General features: G+C 41.0%; 2 protein-coding genes and 1 long non-coding RNA gene across 3 annotated transcripts; 1 reads left to right on the top strand and 2 right to left on the bottom strand.

Annotated features, from left to right (window-relative positions):
• The first annotated feature begins 729 nt into the window (after positions 1 to 729).
• On the top strand, positions 730 to 2,818 carry LOC140254229 (uncharacterized). The gene is made up of 3 exons (XM_072340602.1): positions 730 to 1,569; positions 1,693 to 1,931; positions 2,273 to 2,818. The coding sequence occupies exons 1-3, from the start codon at positions 1,323 to 1,325 to the stop codon at positions 2,648 to 2,650; spliced, it is 864 nt and encodes a 287-aa protein (XP_072196703.1). The 5' UTR covers positions 730 to 1,322; the 3' UTR covers positions 2,651 to 2,818.
• A 2,581-nt stretch (positions 2,819 to 5,399) lies between these two features.
• LOC140254301 (uncharacterized) lies at positions 5,400 to 6,953 on the bottom strand. The gene is made up of 2 exons (XM_072340689.1): positions 6,215 to 6,953; positions 5,400 to 5,837 (listed from the first exon to the last, which is right to left on the bottom strand). Exons 1-2 carry the CDS (start codon positions 6,638 to 6,640, stop codon positions 5,466 to 5,468), a joined length of 798 nt encoding a protein of 265 aa, XP_072196790.1. The 5' UTR covers positions 6,641 to 6,953; the 3' UTR covers positions 5,400 to 5,465.
• An 8,313-nt stretch (positions 6,954 to 15,266) lies between these two features.
• Positions 15,267 to 16,663, bottom strand: LOC140254275 (uncharacterized). The gene is made up of 4 exons (XR_011904125.1): positions 16,608 to 16,663; positions 15,959 to 16,148; positions 15,783 to 15,860; positions 15,267 to 15,436 (listed from the first exon to the last, which is right to left on the bottom strand). It is a non-coding gene; the product is annotated as an uncharacterized lncRNA (long non-coding RNA).
• Positions 16,664 to 24,111: the final 7,448 nt, after the last annotated feature.

Raw genomic sequence — 24,111 nt, 5'->3', positions numbered from 1 at the left:
GGCATGTCAGCCAAACTGACTGTCTGGCATCAATGGTAACTGAACTGCTATTAAAAGCTGTGCACAGCACCCTGTAAAGGACAGTGCAATATCACTGCCTGAGCAAGAAATCCTGCCTCTCCCAGTCCTGTTTTAGGGGATGGTGTTGGAAGGGAAGTTACAGGGCCCATGCAGCTCCTGGGCTGTGTGGGCTGTGCAAGGTATCTGCGTAGCTCCTGTTCCTGGGTTCTATCGCTCCCCTGCAGTAGGGGTCTCGGTGATACAGTGGGGGTTGGAGGGATCAGTAACGTGATATGCTCATCCTAGTGTCCGTGAGGTTATGGGAATGCTTGAAAGGATGAAAATCGGCAGCGTTAATATGGTTTTCTTTCTGACACGGGGTGTTCTGAAAAGGGGAAGGGGAGGGGAGGGGGAGAGTGAGCTGGTTTGTTTGAGGAACATAGATAGTGACATAGATACTGATTATTATTATTACTTATGGAGAGAAAACTCACATTTACCCGTACATCTGGGCTCTGTGCGTTGTTCTTTCTGTAGAAAGTCACAGGCCCTTTCCCTGTTGCAGCCCGGTTCCCAGCCTTGCTGGGGTGGGACGTGGGGGGATGCCTTCGCGGAGCCCTCCCCGAGTTACAAAGACATCGCCCTCCTCGGGAAGCTCCGTGTGGGCTGGGGACGGTTAGGGGTTGATGAGGTGCGAGCGCTGCTCGCTTCGTGCTTTGATCGCTCGGGTCTTTGGGAGGTTGGGGAAGCTTTCTGGCTAGACGGGTGGCGCCAAGTCCAAGGTGAGAGGGCCCGCGGCACCGCCGAGCCCCAGCACAGGTGAAAGCTCAGCCCTGGGGGATAGGAGTTTGTGGTCAGCGGACCCCAACCGCTTTCCCCAGGTCCGCTCTGCCGGTGAGGCGCCTGGCGGCGGAGCTGGCAACCGGGATTCGCTCATCCCTCAGCCTTCCGTCTGGCCAAGCGCTCTCGATGTCGGTGTCGGGATATCGCGGCCAGACAGCTAGCGGGTAAAAACTCCGCTGGTAGCGGCAATATCGATATCTTTAAACGCCCCTTCACGAGGCTGGGCCTGCCCGTGCCCTGCCCTCCGGGGAATAGGGGCAGGTTTACACTTCAAGAGGGTTTCCCTGGCCCCGCAGACAGGCTGGAGCCAGGGCCTTGTAGACATTTGCCAGACGTGTGAACTTTCTTCCTCGCTGGCAACTGTTATCTCTGCTCGATTCCCACTTTGATGTGGCTTCACACTTGCAAACGAGAGTGCTCGGGACTGAAGCGTCTGTATAAGAGCCGATCGAGGCCGACAACCCGAGCCCTTCATCGCCATGAGCCAGGCCGACATTTCCCTGGCAACAGAGCCCAAATCCCACGGGGTGCGGCCCCACATCTGCTGCGTTCCCCCTCCCCGCGCCCCCACCTCGCAGGACCGCGGCCGCAATTCCCTCCTGGTCAGGGCCGAGCCCCGACGAGGGAGTCCCAGGCTGGAACAGCCATCAGACTGCGAGCCCTGCGAAGAGCGGCGGAGCGGTACCGGTCCCCAGGAGCCCAGCGAGCAGTGCCCGTCGGAGCCAGGTGTGTGAGCAGGGTGTGGGCGGGTGTGGGTCGGGACCTCAATTCGTGCCGGTGCAGCGGAGGTGGTGGAGGCTTCGGTTGCGGGAAGAGGCCTCACCGCCGACCCTTCCATCACTTCGGCAGCCCCTGACGGTGGCTGGCAGAGCGCCGACGAGTCCTCTGGCTACGAGAGCGAGAGCGCTGGCGGGGAGCGGTCCGAAGCGGAAGCGCCGTGCGGGAGCCGCGGGCGGCAGCGACGGGCACGGACTGCCTTCAGCTCGGAGCAGGTGTGCCGAATGGAGAAGACCTTCCAGCGCCAGAAGTACCTGGGAGCCTCGGAGAGGAGGAAGCTGGCTGCCGCCCTGCAGCTCTCGGAGGTCCAGGTGGGTGCCGGCCTTCTCGCGTGGCTGCGCTGAGCCGATCTAGCGGTCTTTGGCTGGGTTCCTCTGTTTAATAACTTACAAGTTAACCAGCCAAACCTCGATGTACGTCTAGTTGTGTATATCTTTCAAAGCATATAGACGTTCTTAATACTCCAAAGTGATCGATCCTTAACCCGTCCTCGCTCTGATCCTCCGTGCTTGGTTAGTTCGGGCATTAGCCCAACCCAGGCAATTAAAGGAAAGCGAGCATGTAAAGGTCCGGCATAGTACCGTTGTTTGCACTTGTAAGCAGAGTACTGAGCCGTTTCTCTTCCCCCTTCCCCCCCCCCCTTATTTCTTAGATCAAGACCTGGTTTCAGAACAGGAGGATGAAACTGAAGAGGCAAATCCAGGACCAACAGCACAGCCTCATGTCTCCTGCTTCACACTTCAACTTCCCCCCGGGAACCACAGCTCCAGCCCTCCTTCCCGATGAAGGCTTTCCGTTATCCTTCCACTATCCCTTTGCTCCGCAGCATCAGAGACTCCTGCCTCTTCCCCCCGCGTCTGCGATGCAGCTCAGCTTCTCCTTCCCCAGATACGATGCTTTGCAAAGCACCTACCGCTTCATGGCAAACGAGCTGCCGTACTACCATCAACATTTGCTTCCTCCTCATTCTTCTTTCCATCCAGTAATTCAGAATAAAATGGACAGTAGATGCCACCCTGTGTATGCCTGATAGTGAAAACATGGCAGACAAAAGGGGAAAAAAAAATGAGTGGTGTAATGTATTATTTTCTGCTCAGATGGATTTTTTTTTTGTGTGTGTGTGTGTGTCTCATTTGTAACCTTATATGTTTATTTTTTTTAAGTTAAATGTAAAGAGTAATAATTTAATATTTGTACTAACCAGCATTAAAATTTATTGGATGTGGTGCCTCTCGGTCTTCTTTATGTTTCACCTTTTTGAAAAGCTTTATTTTTCTTTCCCCCAAATACTTCTATTTTCCTTTGATTTCTAGATGCCCTGAAGAGGTACCTTAAGCACAGCTGAAATGTGTAATTATGCTAAAGCTGTGATGTGCTTACAGTTTGTGCCTACAGCCTTTACTTTGTGCCTGCTGCTGCTGAAAGGGAAGTGAAGGAAGTAAAGCCAGAGTGAAAACTTACATTTGAAAGATTTCCCACAGTGTAGGACAAAATTAAGTTTATTTTGGACTGGGAATTGCACAACTCCAGTTTTCATATGTATATAAATTGTTAGGCATCACCTGTGCAACGTGTGTAATGGTTTCACCTGTGAACTACTCTTCAAGTAAGGGGGAAGAATTAAAACGCTGCAGGCATATTACCTGGCTTTTCTGCAGTCAAGCTGAGAGGGATTCTGTATGCTGTTACGTTTGAGAGCCTGAGCCTTGCCAGTTGTTTTGTACTGTGTTTGAGGCGCAGCAAAGAGGAAGATGAAGGTGAGCTTTTCTTCTGAATGTTAATTGCTGTATTCCTTTGCACTTCCAGTCCATTTTCCACCCGAGAGCTCCAACTGTGTTAATCACAGATGTTCATTAAGCCATTGCATTTTTTAAACAGTGATTAAATAGTTCAAATATTCAGCATAGAGTTCTAAAGTTTTACAATTAGTAAAACCAGCATCTTGAAAAAGATTTAAGAGCATAATTAGAGTTCTGTTAATAGTCATATTATCTAAATGAGATTTTAATCTGCAAATTTGGCCTTTGATTCCCCACTGGATGCTCACGGTAATTACATATTTTGCAACACTCTTTAGGTAAATTGATGCTTTTAGGAGAAGCAGTATTTGAAGGGAGCAGCTTTAGTTTTTTGCTCTAACGATCCCGAAACTTTATTGTCCCTTTCCCATTAGGAAAAAGCAGTGATCATGGTTTTCATTCCTCTAGGGGAAGGGATCAATTAGCACCTTTCTTTTAGAATTTAATGAAGTTTATTCAACTCGTAAGTGCATTAGAAACTAGATTGATTGCTGCAATGTAGTCTTGATTTTCCCCTTGCTGCCTTCAACCCCAGGGGCCACGAGTTTCAATGTAACAGCCTGGGGTCTCCACTTTTGAAATGGTGTCTAAACCTGATGTGGTCGTAACACTTAAGAGGGGGCAGGGCTGCCTGTAAACTTGCTGGTCAGCAGCATCTAGAATTTGCAGGTTAGCTGGTCCTGAGTCACCATGCTGCATTTTCTCTGGGTTGCAGAGGCAGATTAATGCACCTTTTGTCCTACCTCAGAACAGAGTCCTGGTGGGGCAGGGAGAAAAGAGGTGTGATTGTGCTGGGAGAGGGGATCTCCTCTGAGTGACAATGATGGGTTGTCCCCTTTCCTCTCCTGTAAGCTATGGGTGCTTCTTGACAGCATAGTTGGCGATTAGAGTTTGGGGTATTACATCAGAGGAAACAATCTGAACAGAAGCTAGGACTGTAGGTAGAAGTCTATCTCCTATTCCTCACCATCCCTTGTTGTCTGCCAAGAACTGTACATTCAGCTTTGCTTTCCTCAACCCTGAAACACAAGTGGTGGGGGTAGTGAAAAACAGCAGCATTGAGCAATGGGGTTGTAGGCCATGTTTGTCCGCTTCTTTTTATTCAGCATTTCTACCTCAAAATGAGATATTCTACTGTTATTTTTACTGGACAATACATAGTTATTTTGTTTTGGCTAGCAATCAGGTTAGGATGGTCAAGGGCAAGAGAGATGTAATCACACCTGCTGGTGTAGTTCTATGCTGATGCAGGGTGTGCTTCTCATTACTCCCTACCTGCAGGCTTGAATCTGCCATTCTCTGTAAAGCTTGCTTGAGGATTTTAAGGAGCAGTCCCAAGAGTACCTGATGCAAGCCTAACGCTGCACTGTAGCTTGGAGTTATTGAATCTGCCAAGTTCAGTTGAAGCTGTAGTTGTAATAAATAACAAATGTTTCATTTTTTCAGTGATTGTAGTAGAACAAAACTTGGGAACAACTAGTGTATTTTCAGCAGTAGATTTAAGTTACAAGGATATTTGGCACTGGCATGAAAAAGATGATTGACAAGTAATCCATTAGCTTCCTGTGTTTAAAAGCAGCCACATAAGGGAGAGGTGACTTCAAGGACTGTGCAAAGCATACAGACAAAATAAAATATTAGGCAATTTGTGTTTGGTCAGAGGGCTGACACATATGGCATAATTCTCATTTTAATTTGCTTGCTGCCATCACTATGTTATTTCATCATGTAGATACTGCATACATAAAATATAATAAATGTTCCCTTTTCCTAGTGAGGAGCCACACCTGAATACAGACTATTTTCTGAAAACAAACTTCTGGAAAAGAAGTGTTTCAGTACAGTGAATTGAAGGCTGTAGAACCTTCAAGTCTTCCACTTCCCCTCTCAATATTATACTTCGAGGTTGTTGTTTCTTTTTAACATTGGGGTGTGTGTGTGTGAGAGAGAGAAAGATTAAAAAATAAGTCATCCACATGTTTAATATAACTAAATAAATAATTACTCTTTAGATATTTGGCAGATTACAGATAATCTTTGGTGCTGTTAACAAGAAGGTAGGTAGGGCTGGAACCTCAGTCCTTTGTGGTCACTGGTTAAAGTCGCAGATGGTATCACAGCAGAGTACACAGGCAATGCTGGGCCAGGGGGAAACAGCAAGGCTGTGCCTGGTAAAGCTGTCTGCAGGAGCTGAGCTGGAACAGGGGGCACCTGCAGGGCTGGGCTGGGCCCCGCTGGGTGGAGAGGAGCACCGGTGGTTGGGGAGACACTGACATCCACCCCATGAGGACAGCTGGGTGTCACTGTATCCGGGTAACAGTGATAAGGAAGGAACAGGCCTGAGACAAGGGCTTCCACCCTGGCATCCTGTGTCTCGCGTTTAAATTTCATGCGGCGATTCTGAAACCAGGTCTTTATCTGGGGATAAGAAATAAAAAGTCAAGAACCACCCCAGTCTGCTCCATTCCACGCAGTGACGTGCAAGCACCCTGTCTGACTAAGCGGGTAGCAGCTGCAAGATATGGAGCTGATAATGCTGCTCTGATGGTGTAGTGATTTGGCTCACCTGCAGCTCAGGTGCAGCAGGGCTGATTCTGCTCTGAGGGAAATCCCACAATGCCACCACGTCTAGGCATCGTTTTAAGAGAGAAACGGCCAGAAATCTGGTATTTATGAGTCAGTGCAAACACACACAACGGTGCCAGCCGAAACGAGGATGCTAACTCTCCGTGGCAACGGGGCAGAGCCGGACACAGACCCGCCCCGTCCCTACCTCCGGCCCCAATCCGGCTCACCTGGCTCTGCGAGAGGTCCAGCGCCGCCGCCAGCCGCCTCTTCTCGCTGGCGCCGATGTAGCGCTGCTCGCGGAAGCTCCGCTCGAGCTCCTGCAGCTGCGCTGCCGAGAATTTGGTGCGGGGCCGCGCGCCGCCTCCCGCCTCCACCTCGTGCGTGGGGCTGCCCCGCCGCGGAGCCGCTTGTACTGCGTGTGCTGCGGGGAGGGAGAGCGGCGTCGGAGAGGTGGTGACGCGGCCAGCGCCGCACGTGCCGCTGTTGTTCTTCCGACGGCCGCCAGCAGCGGTCCTGCCGCTCTCCCCCCGAGCTGCGTGGTTATCCCCGCCGCGGCTGCTCTGCGCCAACCACTCTACCGAGAAGGGGCCCTTCTCCATGACAGCGAGGCTTTCCTTGTTCTCTGAAACCGTCCCTGCGCTGGGGGCAAACATTTAAAGCACCTTCCGCGGCGTGGTTAGCAGAGCATCAAATGAGGACGAGAACAAAGGACCCCGTTGAGAGGCCTTTAATCTCCCTCTCAGGTGATTGTTACATCCGCCTAATCTCTGAGCGCCGCAGTTAGCGGGGCTCAAGGCTGCCTGACCTGGCGCCAAGTTCAGCCCTGAGTCACCCCCTGGCCGTGCAAGCGCTGATAACCGCATTGCGGCCTGTGCTGGCCGTTATGACCCCGACTCCAACCGTATCGCGATTTTCGGTCTTCATCTCCCTGGGACAAAGGATGAGGATTCTGAAGGGGTTGGTGAAAATGGACCGAGGGCTCTTTTGTAAGAGCTAATTCCAGATCTGGAGCTCTCCTTGCTTGCTTGGAGGAATACTCTTGCCTTTCTATCAGCAAAGTGATCTGAGGTATGAATAAGTGCTCACTGGGCTTAGAAACAAGGGAAAAATGTGGAGTATCTCCCCACCGTGCCCATAAGTAACGTGCTGCTGTTTGTCAGCTCAGGGTGTGTTTGTGCTGTTTAGACTTGGAGCTTTTCACTGCTGCCCATGAGGCTGAGGGCTGAGATAAATGTTTTCTCTGTGCTCTGAAGTGCATGGTGCAGTTGCTGACCTGTGTTTGTGAAGTTTCCAAATCCTAAATAAGTTTTCAAGGAGGGAAGAGTCTCAAGTAGATTGCAGGGGCGTTAGCACGGCAGTTTGTTAGGTCATTTGTTAGAAATCAAGGTGGGAAATTCTGACCCTTCTAATAAGGAGTAGAACTAGTTAATTCTTATGAATTCATTTAAGACCCAGACTGGGCAATGAAATTATGCTTCAGGATGTTGGACAGGACAAGAAAAGTTGAGAAAGTGACCAGCTGGCTTGAAAAACGTCCGTTGTGTCTTAAGACATCTCCTTTCCCCACACCCCCAAGAAATGTGTGCATTTCAAAGTAAACAGTTCTGATGTTTTTATAAAGTAGATCAAAGAAGAGGAGTAAACTCTGTTCAGAGGCAGACTGTTCGAGGATGATTCAGATAAGGGTGAGAAAAGAACCTCTTTCACGGTCTGAAGTGGGCTAGGGATGGCACAGTCCTTATCCTCTGCAAACACGGGCTAACACATTTACAGGTTGTTTCAGTAAACAGCTGCCACTGCTTGAGTTTATACAGCCAGAGATAATGAACTAGCTTTCACACAGCGTCGAACGTGTTTGAGACATCATGTTAATTCGCAGACTTCAAAGAAATCCGTGTCACGGCGAAGTATTTGCAGTGAGCTGGCAAAAGTCAAATAATGCCACCCTTCGGGCCGCTTTCCTTTAAGGCCGTCTATATTTTCTAAGGCAATCGTGGTTTTCTTTTTCCTCTCATAAAATGCAGTAGGAATTACGTGCCCCTTTGTTTAAAGTGTTGAAACCCGACCCGACGTTTTTAGAAGCTGCCTTGAGTATGCTTCATACATATGTCCGCAGATCTTTTGTTCTCCTTGTTAACGAGAAGAGTTCTCTTGAATGTCAAGTTGGGTACTTCGCTTCCTTCCCCCCCCCCCCCCCTCCTTGTTTTAAAGAGGTTCCCCACCCACAGCAATCTCTACCAAGGTGCAAGTTACAACTTGTATCTGTGCCCTTTAATGAAGAAAAGCAAACAAAACCCAGAGAAATTCGTTGGAGGAGACTGTAGCTAAGTCTTCTTTGATGACAATGAGTTATTAGTACATTCAGAATGATTTGCCTGAAATGGACCATTACCGACGGATTTAGTTAGTTTGGTTTCTAGTATAGAATTCTAAGCGTGTAATAAGGCAATTAATCGTAAATGTGCACGTTTGAATCTATTAATCAGAGAGTTTACTGTATAGAGAACAGAGCTTACAGTGCTGGTTAGAAACCTGTATGTTAGTCCTGGACACTGTCTGGAAAAATTATAGAGATACACTTCTTAAGTGAATCATTACCATGCATTTAGTGTTACAGATAACATCTAATCAGAAGAAGCAGTAAAACATCATTCCTTTATGTTATTGTTTCTACTTGTTAATTACTATTGTGCTGATTCTGGTAGATGAACAACAAAGGGGAGTCCCGCTATGATGGCAGCTCTAAAATTTGCATTTTATTGTTAATGCGGGGCTTAGTGAGCTCTGTTTTATTTCTGTAGTGATTGATGCTATTTACTTATTTATTTTCCCCGACCAGATTGGAAGAATTGCCCTTACAGCTTTTGGGAGCAAAGCTTTAGTTTCAAAAGGCACAGGAAATCAATATAAAATTTTTTTAGGTATTATGTGAATTTTCCAATCCATGAAAGGATGAAAGGCTTCTGATGCTTCCTCTCCTCTTTCATTTTCTTCTCAAGACATCACATCAGAAAGCCTTTATATAATTTGTGCTTAAGAAGCTAGGAGTAGCCATTTCCTCCTTGTCCAGCGTATACTGAAAACCCAATATCTTTTTGGAGAAGAGGGGAAAAAGTAATCTCTGACTTTTCCAACTGCTCTTAATGAAGCCTCACACAGATCTGGGTCAGAATTACTCTGGGAACTTCTGCTGAGTTTAATACATTTGCTTTTAAAATGATACAAGTATTTTTAATTTATAGTTGTAAGTAGCACAGCATAGATGTACAGCACTGCCTCTTTGACAGTACAACATATTGGAAACATTGTTTTTTGCCTTGGTGCAATTGTTAGCAGAAGACCATGTTCTAACATGAAGTGGCTGTGGTAGATGTCCTTGTTTTAAATACTGGCCCATTTCTTGTAAACAGAAGTGAGGTCTTAATGTCAAAGCTTTATTTGATATCGTGTGACTGCCCTATAAAGGGTGTTTAGTGTTCTCCTATGTTCTAATCTCAATGTTAAAACAAGAAACTATACTAAACCCATTTTTTGTTCAACACCACCATTTGCCTGTAAAATCTTTCAGCCATTTGATGCTGCCATTGATAATACACCTTTTTTGTTGTTTGTTTGTTTGTTTCGTTTTGTTTTCTCTTCATCTGCAGAATAAAACTAAACAAGGTCTTCAGCAAAACTATAAGAGGGCACGGCACGCATGTGGCCATGAAAGTTATAAACACGAGAATGTGTTTTAAGAGACTAACGTTGTTCATGCTTTGTGAGTTACGACTGTGGTTTAACTGAGGTGCAGAGAGTAGTTTAAAATGCCTCTCACACCCTTCAAAGGATTCTGATGGAGTAATTGCCAGGCTGTAAGTGAACACCACGCGAGGGTAATTACAATTTAAAGGGTCATTGCTGGGTGTTTCTACTTAGCAATTATCACTCAGTAGATCCTTTCGTGAAACACCTATCTGGTCTTTCATTGATTGTTAGCCCTTTCTGTGATTACTTAGATGACAGAAAACACAATGACCTGTTTTTTGTTTTTTTTTTTTTTGTTTTTTTTTTTTTTTAAATTTTTTTTTATTTATTTATTTTTTGTAGGCTAGAGAGGTGTATTGTAGGAGCAAATGCTCCACATCGTAGGCTGTGAAATAATGATAACCTTTCATGACTGAGTTTTCTGTTTTCTTTTGGTTATTTCAGTGCACTGTGTTATAGTAATGTGTTTTAGTTATTGCATCAGTTGTGAAGAAAAGCACAAAGTGAACTAGTTGTTCAGCACTGGCTTGGTTATGGAAAACATGTAGCAGCTGGGTTTTTTGTCAGTATGCTAGTAGTGAATGTATCCACATTATGAGATGCACCGAGGATTAATTCAATCATTTGAAAAAATTCCACGGGCACTCATTCATTTCTAGCTTGAATGAAGGATACACTCGGCTAAAGGATATGTTTTCAGTAGAACTAGCAGCTCTCTGCTGTTAAAGGGAGATGTCTCCCTTAACTACATGCATTTTCCTACTTGCTCTTCTGATTTGTCAAAGAGTTTGCTTAGGTTTTCAGTTAGTTATAAAAAAAATGGGAAAGAAAGAATCAGATGCCTTTTTAACAACCCAAAAGGCTGGATGGGCGCCATGCCACGCCATGTACAGAGGAATGCTTGGACTGTGGAGTGGAAGAAATGGCATGATTCCTATTAGTAGTGAACAGGATTGGTGCTTCTGGGTAGTTTTTACATTCAGAAGGTCAGTACAGCTGTTCTTCTTGTCCAGATGGAGAGATTAAGATAAGAAGTACTTTGTTTACAGTCAAAGTGGTGATATTCAAAGTTATATTCAAGTAAAATAGTTTTAATGGAAACTGATATCCATCACATAGCTATATTCATGTTTACACGGAAGGATTCTATAGAACTGTGTAATTCCAATTGCAGATTTAACTCAGAGTCAGTGACATTCATCCTTTAATTTGCTATCAGCACCTAGTTTTTCATGCAAGCTAAATGCATCTAATGGCCAGTGATTGATGGTAATCCTTTCCATTTCAATCCAGCTGCTTCCTATCTACTGAATTGTTCATCTTACACCAAATTTTGCCATCTCAGGAAACACAGCTGGCAAAAATGTATTAATCTAGGGAATACTGCTTTTGGTAACAGGTAATCAACTAAACTCTATAGGATCACCTCTTAGAAATTTTGTCAAACATTTAAAGAAGCTCTCTGAAACATCATCTTCATATTTAGGCATGCTCAGAAAAGCAAATAAAATTATTATGTGTTACTTAAATAGAAAAAAAAGAACTTGAACTAAAGTACATACACTATTTTTTGTGTACTGCAGAAAAATATTTTGTATCTATATTTATGTTTGTTGAAGCAGTGTTTTTAAGGCAAAGTTTAGAATTCTCAGCTACTTATTTCCAAAGTGAGTGACCAGGCACGGGCATAGGCGGTTGCCCAGAGAGATGGTGGGTTCACTGTCCCTGGAGCTGTTCAATACTGAGGGATTTGTTTTAGTGGGAAATACTGGTGATAGGTGGATGGCTGGACTGGATGATCCTGTAGGTCTTTTCCAACCTTGGTGATTCTATGATTCTATAATCATGTATGGGTTGATATTCTAGTTTCTAGAGTGACTGTATTTTGTAGGACTGATGCACAGGTATATATGTAACACAATGGTAATTAAATAGTGATTTTTTTAAAAATTTTTATTATTATTATTATTATTATTTTTTAGGATTATTTTCACTTCCTATCTTTCTGTTTGCCGGCTGAACACTGATTAGCTTTAGTTTGACTGTATAGAGTGTTTTCTGTTCTGTGCTGTTGTACCATTCATTTTTATGTACTTGCTTGCATTGTGAAGGACCTTTTATGAAGGCGCTGAATCACTCTGAGCACTTCACAGTACTTAAAGCAGAATCTGCTAATGGGCTCAACACATGCACTTCCATTTGTTATTTACTACCTTATAACTGTAATTCAGCAATAGTTACCTAATAGCTTAGTTTTAACAGTACACTGTTTCTGTAAAAGGATAGTCTGTTACTGCTTTCAAGCTCCCTCTGACGCTGTTGTTTTTCTTGTGTAAGGAATATAATGTAATTATGGAAAAAAAAATAATTGAAATAGAAACACAATACTTATTTGGAATTAAAATTGAAATAGTGTTCCATCTGAATTTAAACCTACTCCTACTTACTATATTAAACAAATACTTTTGCATTTTTTCTTATTAAAAAACTGACCTGCTAACATGGGAAGTTTGAGCTTGACAGAAGAAATAAGTTGTCAGAAGCTGTTTGATATATCATTACTGTTTCTTAGTTGTGAGATTTTCCTTTCTGCTTTCCCTTCACTTGCTGAACACATTTCTAAACCTATGGCTGACAAAGCTTTGGTCCTGTAGAATGAAGATGCTTAACAAGGAAAAACAATGTATGGAACTAGGAACACTGAGTTCAGACTGCATTGTAATACATGTGTCTTATGAGATGGAATTAAGTTGGCACGAAAAACTGTGCGGTTTTATTTTGTTTTTGTTTCAAACTTTTAGCTCTTAGTAGATTGCTTGACAATTTAAAAGATTTATTAAGAACAAGACAAACAAAGAAACAAACAACAACGTGGCTGTGTATCAAAGCTCACTACATTTTTTGTAATGGGAATAATTATAGTTATTCTGAGTTCTGAAAGGGGCTGTATTACAAACAATGCAACTTCAAGACTGGAAGAGGGCGGGAACAACATGATAGCTAAGTCTTCCTTCCCTTACCTCCTCATGTGCTTCACAAAAGCCCAGTCCTTTATTTCCTGAATTTCTGCTTTCATAAGCCCCATCTTTCCTGATGACGTGCGCTATCATCAGTCCCTCACTTCTCATCTCATTATAGCTGCTTCTTTCTTTCCGTACCTACCAGGGAACTGTCAGCAGGGGGAGCGCTGAGAACGCGGCAGGGACGCTTTGCTCGATGGCTGCGTTGAGAAAAGCGCTGCCCAGCCCGTGCACTCTGCAGCTGGAGCGTGCTGTGATAGAGAGAAAAATACCGAATTCTCACCGTGTTGTCCATGTACCGTGTGAAGTCTAGTTGTTAGTCTAGCCTTCTGAGAGAAGTGCATGTGGGGCTTTCAAAAGTGAGATAAATTTTCAAGAGTCAAAGAAAAGGGTACACACTTAATACTTCTTTACGTATGTTGAGTCCAGGTATTAAGGATGTGAAGCATTAGAGTTCAGCAATTAAACTGTTACACTGTTTGTTTGATACAGTAAAAATCAGATTAGTCCCAAACTAAGATTTAATCAGTAGGATGTTGTAGTAGGCCTTTTTCCATACGTACATGTATAAAGATTCTCCCTTAGCTGCAGTTTTTCAGTGTAAATACAAAGTTAACTGATGAAAAAGGAATTTTTTTATTTTTTTATTTTTTCTTTTCTTTCCCCCCCCCCCCCCCCCCCTAACTTAAAACCAAGGATTGTTGACTTCATGGATTTATTTAAGAGTTCACTGGGGGTCAGAAAACTGAGGCATGGTAAGCAGGAGGAGGGAGAGGAAGGAGGAGGAAGGGGCATAAGACTTCTCAGCAATAATGATCTCATCAGTTTTTTATACAGATCTTTTAATTCTTGCTTTCACATTGTAGTGAGATCAGTATTTTTATATCTTTAGGGGAAAAAAGAATAATATGTGGATGCTGGAATGTGAATTTGAGGTCTTAGTTTCAGTTCAAAATGAACCTTGATGTTCGAAGTAGTAAGCTGTGAGTCAAAATGTTCTCAGTTTGAAAATGCAACTTTCAGAAATACATTGCTTTCCCACTCTCACTTATGCCTGTGCTGGCAGGTAGTCTCACTACCTGTATCAGTACCTGCCTCTACACTTATCACTGTAGAAAAATTACACTTATACATGTCAGTGTATTTTTGAAAGGAGCTGAGATGAACAGATTTCCCTCTCGATAAGTTTGGCACTTTTTCCTAGGCTAAATCTGTCATGGGCATTTGGGACTTTTGAAAGTGAGATGAGTTTCTGAGAGTTAAAGGAAGGGTACACATGTAATACTTCTTTATGTATTGAGGAAATGTAAACACTCTTTTTTCCCCTCAAATTGCAATTTCAAAGATACTCCTTTTTATAAATAGTGCCCTTTCAAGGTAAACAGCTTCTCTTCCTCCATTATGATAATGCATCTGTTTGTCTGCAGGATACACTGGATGGGATAATTGACTTGGCTAAAAAAAGTACTACAGAATTCTTTGTTCTGTCTTTTTAGGCTCACCAGTACTCTGATCTTGTTGAAAGCACAGATACAATGGGGCAAAGACAGGAATTATGGAGTCATAGAAACTTGAAAAGTGCTCATGTAGTACTCACTGTTACCAAATATAAGGGTTTGATTTCTGAAATAGATGTTATTTCCCATCTTGTATAACTGTTGCATGCAGTGATAATGAAAACCTTATAATGAGTTTAGGTAGGCTGACTTCTGTGCGGGTTTTTTTTAGATCGTTTCTGATATATATATAAATGCTTCAGGTACAAATAAAGCCCCAAATGTTTATCAGTATCTCCCATTCCTGTATATGTAAAATATATAAGGGGAGAAGCAACAAATATTTAAATGGTTATTTATGATTTGGAATATACACAGGAGAGCTAAATGTTTGCTTGTGGAGTTGATCCAGAATCAGTGTTCACCATGGTATTGACTATCTGTAGATGGAGGTAGTGTGTCCAAACTTCCCCCACTCCACCCTCCTCCCCCCCCACCTCTCCTAGGCCCTTTCCATCCCTCTCCTTGGCCCTTTCCATCCCCCCCCCTGCCCCATCTCCCTCCCCCCCCACAGGGTTCTGTGCCTGGAAGGTTTATATTATGTGAGATGTATTCAAGGCAAAATGTATGCTTTGTAATGTAATTTAATGTTTTATTTCATGGTTAGATTTAAGTTATATGGTGCCTTCTCCCCCTCCCTCCCCCCCCCCCCCACAACCCCTTCCCCCCTGTATATTTGCATTATGTCTTGTTTTATGTGCCTTTTTTCTACCTTTATACGTAGCAATAGTGCAGGTTTCACTTGATTCTGATTAGGCCTAGCATTTATTTATGTGAAAAAAGCCTTCCATTCTTTACAAGTGAGATAAGGAACATTATAACATCTTAAAATATTTGTTATATATTAATCAAGTAAAATGGATAGTAGTGTACATAGTGTTACTTTCTTTGTGCATGAAGTTTTGCAAACCTTGTTAGAATTTGTGGTATTGGGTAACACAAACTTTTGAACAGTGTGTGAAACATTAGGTTTTTATTTGGCATACAGTATACTCAGTTACATGGTTCCATAATATTTTTCACAGAACTGGTGTGATACATCTCTTTTTAGACCAAACAAAAGAAACTGAACAGAAATGTAATGTTAACAGGAAGATAAAAATCTCCAGTTCCTCTTCAAAGATGCCTGTGAATAAAAAGAGAAGAAAAAAATTAGTATGCTTATTACTTAATTTGCTATTTACCAAGAGTCTGTTTTAATGAGGAAGAATTTACAAGCTGGCATAATATAAGAGGTACTTAGAATCTACTAGGATTGGGTCCTAAGAATAACTATTACATACGCACAGGCCCAACCTGGATAACGGATGCATGACCGAGCCTCTGTGCCCTGACTTGCAGTGCAGTCTGTGAAGACTGAGTCCCAGCAACCAAGAGATGTTTGGCGTTGCACTTCTGCAGTCTGTGACTGCGTTCCCCTTACTTTCAATTGAAGGTTTTTGGGAATAACAACTTTATAAATAGTTTCTTACCAATGCAGTTACTTCAGACAGAGCAGTTCACCAAGCAGTGTGTTGAATAGTTGCATAGATTCTTAAGATACTGTTCTACTGTGTAATTAAATCACAATGAATTACAAATGAGATTAAATAGTACTACTACCTTGTTTAAACCTTTTGATGGTGAAGTGAGAGTTACATGAACTAACCTGTCATTTCTGTGTATGCCCATTTTCTCCACCTGTTTCAATAGTCATCTTGACAGCGCTGTTTGGAATGAATGGCGGAGTACCTCAGTCGCCCCATTTTCCCATGCTCTATGCCTCTTTAGATCAAACTCTCAAAGAAGTATATGCATAGGAAAAAGGAACAACGAGCCAAATCACGAAGTGGTGAGACCTGTAATAAAAAATTGGTAGGTTAATAAGAATTGAAGCTAAAAGTAGTTTTGCAGAGCTACGGAGTTGTTAAAAAATAGTGAAGGCTAGAACAGAGGTTAAAGCATGAAACAAATAACTTTAATTCCTGGGATCGACAGGGGACTTCACAGCGTTTAGTATCTTAAAAATTCAGTGTAATCTCCTGTTCTGAAATACATATGAGAAAAATGGAGCTCTTGGAAAGAAGGAAATGTAGTCATTTTTGTAGCAGGAATCAGAAGCTGAATTGCCAAGTCAGTAAAAGTACACTGTCTTCGTTTAACGAAGTCGGAACTGCTGCACAATATTTAGGACCTGGATTTAAAGGCTGAAAAATATGTGTTAGAATTACCCACTGAATATATGAGAGGAGAAAAAAGAGAGTTATATCTTACAAAATACTGTAAAATGAACTCTACAAGCAAAAGAAAGAACGTACCTGGTTAGCTGTCTGATGCTGGAACTGCAACGGCTTCGTTTTTCATGAGAATTTATGCCTTGCTTGAGACCTTGAAGAAATATGAACAATACGATGTAAACGTTTTTGTAAGTGATAATCGGTTTGCCCCTTGCCAAGGTCTTTGCTGCCACCTGCAGATTGGGTGCGCAAAAAGCACTGCTTTGTAAAACTTCTGAAAACTTTGAGAAGTATCATTCAATTTGTTGGGGGAGGTAAAAAAATGGGAGTGGCAGAGAACAACAGGACTGATAGGAATAATTGAAGTGATGACTTGGAAATGTGCACTGAGAATGAAAATTTATCATCTGTGTTTTCTTTCACATACGTCAGTGGTTTGGACGATGTAACCTCTGGGAAAGGACTCCTTGTTCTGAAAGGCTGTGTTGCGTTTTCTGTCTACCACCACCCCTTCTTTCAGAGCAAAGGGTTTTTTTTGAGAATCTCTATCAATGTCCTTCACTGAGATACAACTTTACTAGGGGATATCAAGGGCCTGTGTACAAGGCTTTCCTCTCCTTATCCAGGCACCAGTGAGGCTCCCTGCTGGATGCCAAGGCTGGGAAATATCTTTCACCATATTTAATCCTTTTATTTATTTATTTATTAAACAAATTCTTCAATCGTTTGCTTTCATGTCGCCGTCTTTCTTTTAGGATTATTGTTATGAATCAATGTTTGATTGACTACATAAAGGTTTTTATGATTAGAAGAAATCCAAGAGAGATCAGCTGAAATTATTTGGAATTGATTCAGCTTAATTCAGAATACTTCAGTGCCACACATAGCAGCAGTGCTAACTGTTACGTGCTAATGATTATGAATAAGTTTGGACAGTCCCAAAATTCTTTACATCTGCTTTTTCAGCATTAGATTTCTTTCATTAGACTCCTAGTCTTTGTTATGTAATCTCAGGTCCAGGTTGTTATTTTTTGTCAGTGACAAACAGCCATTGCAATCTGTCCTATTTACAGTGCCTTGGAATAGAAAGATGTATATGGTGTTTTTTTGTTTGTTTGTTTGTTTGTTTGTTTGTTTTTTTGTGTGTGTGATGAATCTTTCCCTAGATTTGTACAAAAGATATAATTGACTCAGTTTTTCTTCAGAGAGGTTCTGTGCTTCTGGACAGCAGCCATCCAACTTGTGTTTCTAAGACAGTGTTTTGTGCTGCATAACATACGATTACTTCAGCTGTGTTATGCTTTCTGCCTTTGATCAGACAGTTATATTACTGGGAAAGAGAAAACCTGTCCTACACAAACATATGGAATTTTCAGAGCAACTTTAGAAGACTGAGCATTGAATTGCTGGATCAGCAGCTGGCCCATACACGGTATTCAATCATGAGTCCTAGGCCATCTAATGCAGGGGTGAGCACACTAAGAAACATGAACTATTATGTTTTTAAATAAGCTTGTACACAAAGTTTTTGATAAGGGCTATGCCCGTGGAAAGCCCTTAATGAAATCTGGAGTGAGGTCCTGTGAGTTCCATCATTATGAATAAGAGTGGCTGTTCAGATGTGTTCTCACTGAGAGTAGTAAGATTCTTTGTGTGTGAAGGAACAGTCTCTTGATTTGATTCTTTTTTTTTTTCTCTTCTGGATTATAATTTGTATTATTGATTGGAAAAGTAGCTCGTACAGCTGATATGTAATTTAACAGTCTCTCAAGATCAGAATGAAAGTGTATTTGGTTTGGATTGCACAATTAGACCTTTAGTAAGTGATGCATTTTATTCTGGCATAAGTGAGCAGGGCACTTTTGAAATTATAGGAAAAAAAATGACAGGAATGTCAGTCTTTTACCTCTGGTGCTGAATACAAAGAGGTTGTCTGATCCCTTTTAGCCTTGGTACATGATTTCTGAAACGTCCTTCATTAAGGCTTTCCTCTGACAGGAGGAAAATTCACAGTTTACTGTAAAACAGAGTAGTCTGAAATTCTAATGTGTCTGAGGGTTGATGTGGTCAATATTTTACAAATTTGATGTGTAGTTTTGGTATAAGTGTTTGCATTTAATACCTTTTCCTATGAAAAGATCCATGTAAACTTCAGTTCATGTATATGTGTGAGTAAAGCTGTGGATCATGGCTATAAGCTGATAGTTTTTTAGTAATTATTTTTATTGAGTACAGCTGAATAGTGCAGAGTGATATATCTTAGTGAATAGCTTTTGGTTTTGTGCTCTCTGAGCAGTTGATGAGACTCAAAATACCAGCTATCTTGTAATCTACTTTTAAAACAGCAGATTTTAGTACTTGTAATGATCTGGAACACCTTTTTTTCATCAGCTTAAATGAGGGTTCCCTCTTAGATTTTGTTTTTAATGATGCAAAAGGATGTTTTTATTTCTTTTATGGCTGTTTGTGTGTATTCTTACACAGGTTTGCTTATGAGCCTCAAGGTGTGTTTTTCATTTCATTCCCTCCCCCTTCCCCCCCCCCCCCCCCCCCCCCCCCCCCTCTATTTGGTGTGTATTTCTTATAGGGCATTTGTATAGAATCTTAACTCATAAGGTATTGTGCTTTGTGGGAACAAGGATGGAGTATATTGAAAAAGGTCTCACTTAAAACATGATGTGAATATGTCCCTTATAGAATAAAGATATCTCAGATAGTTCGAGAGGAGAATTTTGTTTACAGAGCTTGATTGGATATTGTCAATCTACTTTTTTTCAGTCAATAGTTTTGTATAAATCAAGGCTGCCTGCAGTGATGTAGAGCTATCTGGCTTTTGAGTTGCTTCCTGTAGCTCCCTAAGAGTATGGAAGTACTATACTCTAATAATTAGTATTCCTAATTTCTTATGTGAATATCTGAATGTACAATGCCTTGTTATACATAAGGGCTGGCACAAGTTCCTACTAGCAACATAAATTCTCAGTGGAACATGCAAGCAAAAGCTGAGGAAAGTTTGTGCTGAGTTTCCTTCTTGCTGATTTTAAGTAAAATAGTAAGATAAGTGTTATGCCAAGCAGGCAGGTTGCATTGTACAGTGATTTACTTTTACCTGGAGTGACTAATGGGATAAAAAGGGTTCTGTGATGAAGGACAGTGGGCTACTAGATCATCTGTCCTGTAAATTCTTAGTATGTGAATTCTCGGCCTGTCAGTATCCAGTTCCTTCACAAAGCCCAAATATTGGATTGTCAAGGATAAATCGAAGTCTCTTCTGTTCTGGCTGTTCCTTTCCCATAATGAAAAAAAAAATAATGCATTGGTTCTGCATTTATTATGGTGAGATGATTAACAAACTCATTGTCCTCAAATTAACAGGATCACAAAAATACTAGCACTGTCTTTTGAACAGTCTAATGCTGAAAATAGCTGCAAATCTGGCATTTATACCTTGATATGTAAACTCTCCCTTTTCAAGTTTGTGCAGCAAGTGTACTATTTTACAATGAGTCTGGAAGCGATTACATTACGGAGCAATGCTGGCTATTTTTTCAACATGTGATGCCTTATTTTTCTTATGGTAAGAAATACTTTCATTTATTTCTATTTTTACTTTTCAGTGAGGTCCCAAGAGAACAATATTCCTCTCTTAGCACTGGATAAAATTCCAATGTTTGTTAATATGTTACCTTAAGTGGTGCAAAACATAATTTTTAACAAGTTATTTTGAAGATATTTTGTTCTGTATTCTTTCCTGTTGCACAAATAGGAGCAGCCTCTTTTACTTTGAAGGCTTTTCATATGCAGACAGCACCTATACCAGTTTCCCTTCACTCACTACTGAGAAATTTCTGCTTTTGATGAATCAAAGATGACAACGTTCACTGCTACTTTTTCAAACAAGATTCTTTTGACTTTCTACTTCACAAAACGTTTTTACTTACACCTTTAAAAACTTTTGATTAGCTTTCTAGAAATCTTATAATTCTCTGTTTGCCGTGGTACAGTAACATACTTGACAGGTTGCTGTGGGGCTGATCACATTGCTCATGGTGCTAACTAATTAGTCAAACTAATTTGTGATGCTAATTGTCTCATTGTTTTCATTGCCCTCCCTGTCCACTGTTTTTACCTAGCTGTATGGAACAAGAATTCTTTATTCTCTAATGGGCATAATAGAATGCAGTCAAGGTCTGTGATTTGGGCTTTAATAATTATGATAATGATGAATTGAGCTCTGCATTTCCCTGTATATTTCACACACAATATATAAATAGAAATAGTCAGGCCCTTAACAGTCTTGGTGGATCTGCCAGGGTCTGTACAGACAAAACTGCTCAACTTAAATTATGGCCTGGTAAAGAATATAAATTTGTAATTCGTTTGGTAATAATATGACACTAGGCTGGACTAATACATGTAATTAATCTGAGGTAAATATTACAATGGAAAATTTAAATGTGCTGTAGATGTGTATGTTATTTATATCTGATATTAGGCTTTGGAAGTTTTACATGGTAACACTCTGATGTTGAAATTCTTAATGAGTATAAATTATTTCACTATTCAGTGTCTAAAGTTTTAGATGCTTTGCTAAGAGCAAATTATTTTGCTCTTTGCTATTAAATTTAGGAAAGTATACTGGAGGGATAAAAGCATGTAGTAAGTGATCCTTGCAAATATTGCATACAATCTGATTATATAAGCAAGAGAGAATGACATTTCTTGTTTGAAAATTTCCAGTTAGAATTCTGTCTCTAGATAAATTATGATGTACGTTTTTATTAATTTGTTTTTAAATGACGGCTCAAGAACTGTGGTCTGTAATATGCTATTAAAATGAATTGTGATGGTCAAACATGTTGGAAAGAAAGTTTGCATTCTTTGTGTCTGAAAGAATGAAGTTGGCAAGCATACTAACTGCTAGAAGAATGCAATATATGGTAGCTGACCTTCAAAATTCCTTTCCCGAGCCGAGTAGCATAAGCAAAGCTGGTTGTTTGCAAACTGTAGGAAAAAAGTAATAATGAAACTAAACTGAATTAAACTCATATTCAGAGATCTGTTCAGCATTCACTGATATCAAATTTGATCTGCAAATCAAAGCAGAAACTGAACCTACCCAGAAGGATTCATTAGAAATTCAACACACCTAATACTATTTCTCTTTTGTAAGTAAGGTTTTATACCTGGGTATTTTCAACTTCCACTCCTTCCACTCTTTCCACTCTACAGTTATTAACTCAAACGAAAATTTTTCTACCTGTCATTGTCCCTGCTGTTTTTTTTGAGGAGAACAGAGGGGGGAAGGGGGGGGGGGGGGGGGGGGGGGGGGAAAGGGGAGCTGACATAATTTCATCTATTACTGCCCTTTGAACAGTAAGTATTGACACTGGCCACTCTCTCCCTCACAAGTGCTATCTCTGAACTGAAACGTGGTGCTCAGTTATTCGTGTATTAATTGGATTCATCCATCACATGTTAAATTTTGCAAGATTCTTTCACAGGCAGGTATTCTCCTGAGAATTGTTATAGAAAACATGCTGAACAGCTCAATACCTACCAATACCTTTGTGTCCTCAGCAGGACAAGCAACTGGTTCCACAGTTGCCTTGAAAAAAATATCATTGAGCATCTCTTAATATTATGACTGGGGCTATAATCTCCCCTAAGCTTTTTACAAGATATATTCTGTCAGGTACAGATCAGCAAAGCAGCTTTGGTTTATTAGCTTCCCTTATCTGAAGTGAATCTTCCTGTGTGAGCTGATTGGATCACTGAAACTCATTCAGCAATGAAGGTTTATGTAACTCTCATTCCAAGTCCCTGTAGGCTTGTTGCCCTCAAGGAAAAAGGTCATGTTTAAGGCTGAGCACTGATGGAAGTGTTTGAACCATTAGCACCTTGTATTTCATTATGAAGAAGTATGTGCACAGTTTGTAAAATTCTTTTCAATTTGTCTTTGCAGATGACTTCATTGTTTTTGTTAATTTTACTTCATTAATTGAATGTACTTGAGCTCAGTACAGCATTGGAATTTTAGCCTGTTCACTTTTAAACCTCGCAGTTTCTGCTAGTGAAAGCATTGAGAAATATGCAGTCAAAAGCAAATCTTCACTTGGGTCAATTGTAAATCTGCCTAAAGATTTAGTTGAGTGAATCTAGCAGTTCACTGTTGCTTTGTTTTCGCTCATGTGTTCCTGCTGATGGCCTTCAATGTAACTGTCTGCAAACAAGTTAAATTCACTAGCCAGTTTCTACTGAAACATTAATTCAGTAACAGTAAAATGAAGAGTAAATTTCTGGAAGGTGTAGAGAAAAAGAAAGGGAAATGAGGCCTCCTCATTTCAGTTAAAGCAGGGCTGTCTAGCTTGGCTGCAGAACCACACACTTCAAGTGTTTAAATAATTGAATGATTTTTTACTCTGTTCTGTCTCAAGATGATGCAGCCATTAATATCAGCTGCAGGCCTCTTGTTTGTAGAAAACATTAGCAAATACAGATCAGCTTCACTGTCATTTGCCTGAGGCTATGTTGCAGTGGTCCAGCTCCATAAAGATTACAGATTGCTGATCTTTATAAAAGAGTGCATTTCAAATGTGTGTGGAAAAATACCTATATGTTAATACAGTGTGTAGATTTCTTTGACTTTTCAGTATGTGGACTGTTTTACAAGATTTCCAGTTTTTGAAACGTTTTGATTTTTTCTTTTCCTAAGTATGCAACATATATATACATTCTTATATATATTTTCTTTTTGAAGAAAAACTATTTCATTTGTGCAGAAGGTTTTGGTTTTCAAATTTGTATTTTTTATTATTATTTTTTAATATTACAATGTAATTTGGTAGGAAGCTCCTGAGCTGAGGAATGATTCAGTAAACTGTTTCCCTGGAAGTGATTAGGAAAGAAATGATGGTAGCACAACGACACAGGGTGTTAGCCCTAAATGTAAAGTAATGCATCTCCTAAAGAGCACATTCTCACCTGCTTTGAGTAAGGACTTGTGAGCTGAAACTACTGATTCACAACAGCAGTACAGTTTGTTATGCAAATATACTATGTACTGAACAAAAATTCATTTTTTACTGTTAATGACCCTGCTCAAACTTGAAAAGTGGGCATTAGTCGAAGGGATTTCTGAACATCTAGTCTTTTATGTAAGTCTGAACATATTCTCAAAAGCAAAACTACCCTTGTCTAAAAAGCACCACGCCCCTCAAGTTCAAAAGTTTTAAGGTTTTATGCTTAGAAGAACTACTTCAGTAGAATCTGTAAGGGAAACTTCTTGGTAGATGTGATCTGGAAAAACAAACAAAACAACAAAAACCCACCAAAAACATAAAATAAAAGAGCAAAAGTATTTAAGGCAGATGGAGTTAATTAATATTTTAATGTTTTGACATTGTGATACATTTCAATCTGTTGTACAGTGAGAATGGCAAATATCATCATGTTTAAGCAAATTCTCTCCAAATTTAATTAATTACTCAGAAAATGAAGGGTACAGCTGCTTCTTCTACATTGTTGTTGCTGAGCGCATACAGGGTTCTCAGCAGTCTCTCTGACAAGGAATATCCTAATTGTT

Source organism: Excalfactoria chinensis, chromosome 6, assembly GCF_039878825.1.
Source record: "Excalfactoria chinensis isolate bCotChi1 chromosome 6, bCotChi1.hap2, whole genome shotgun sequence".
NCBI lineage: Eukaryota > Metazoa > Chordata > Aves > Galliformes > Phasianidae > Excalfactoria > Excalfactoria chinensis.
The sequence above is the reverse complement of the archived record's forward strand: the minus strand, read 5'-3'. Positions and strand labels throughout refer to the sequence as shown.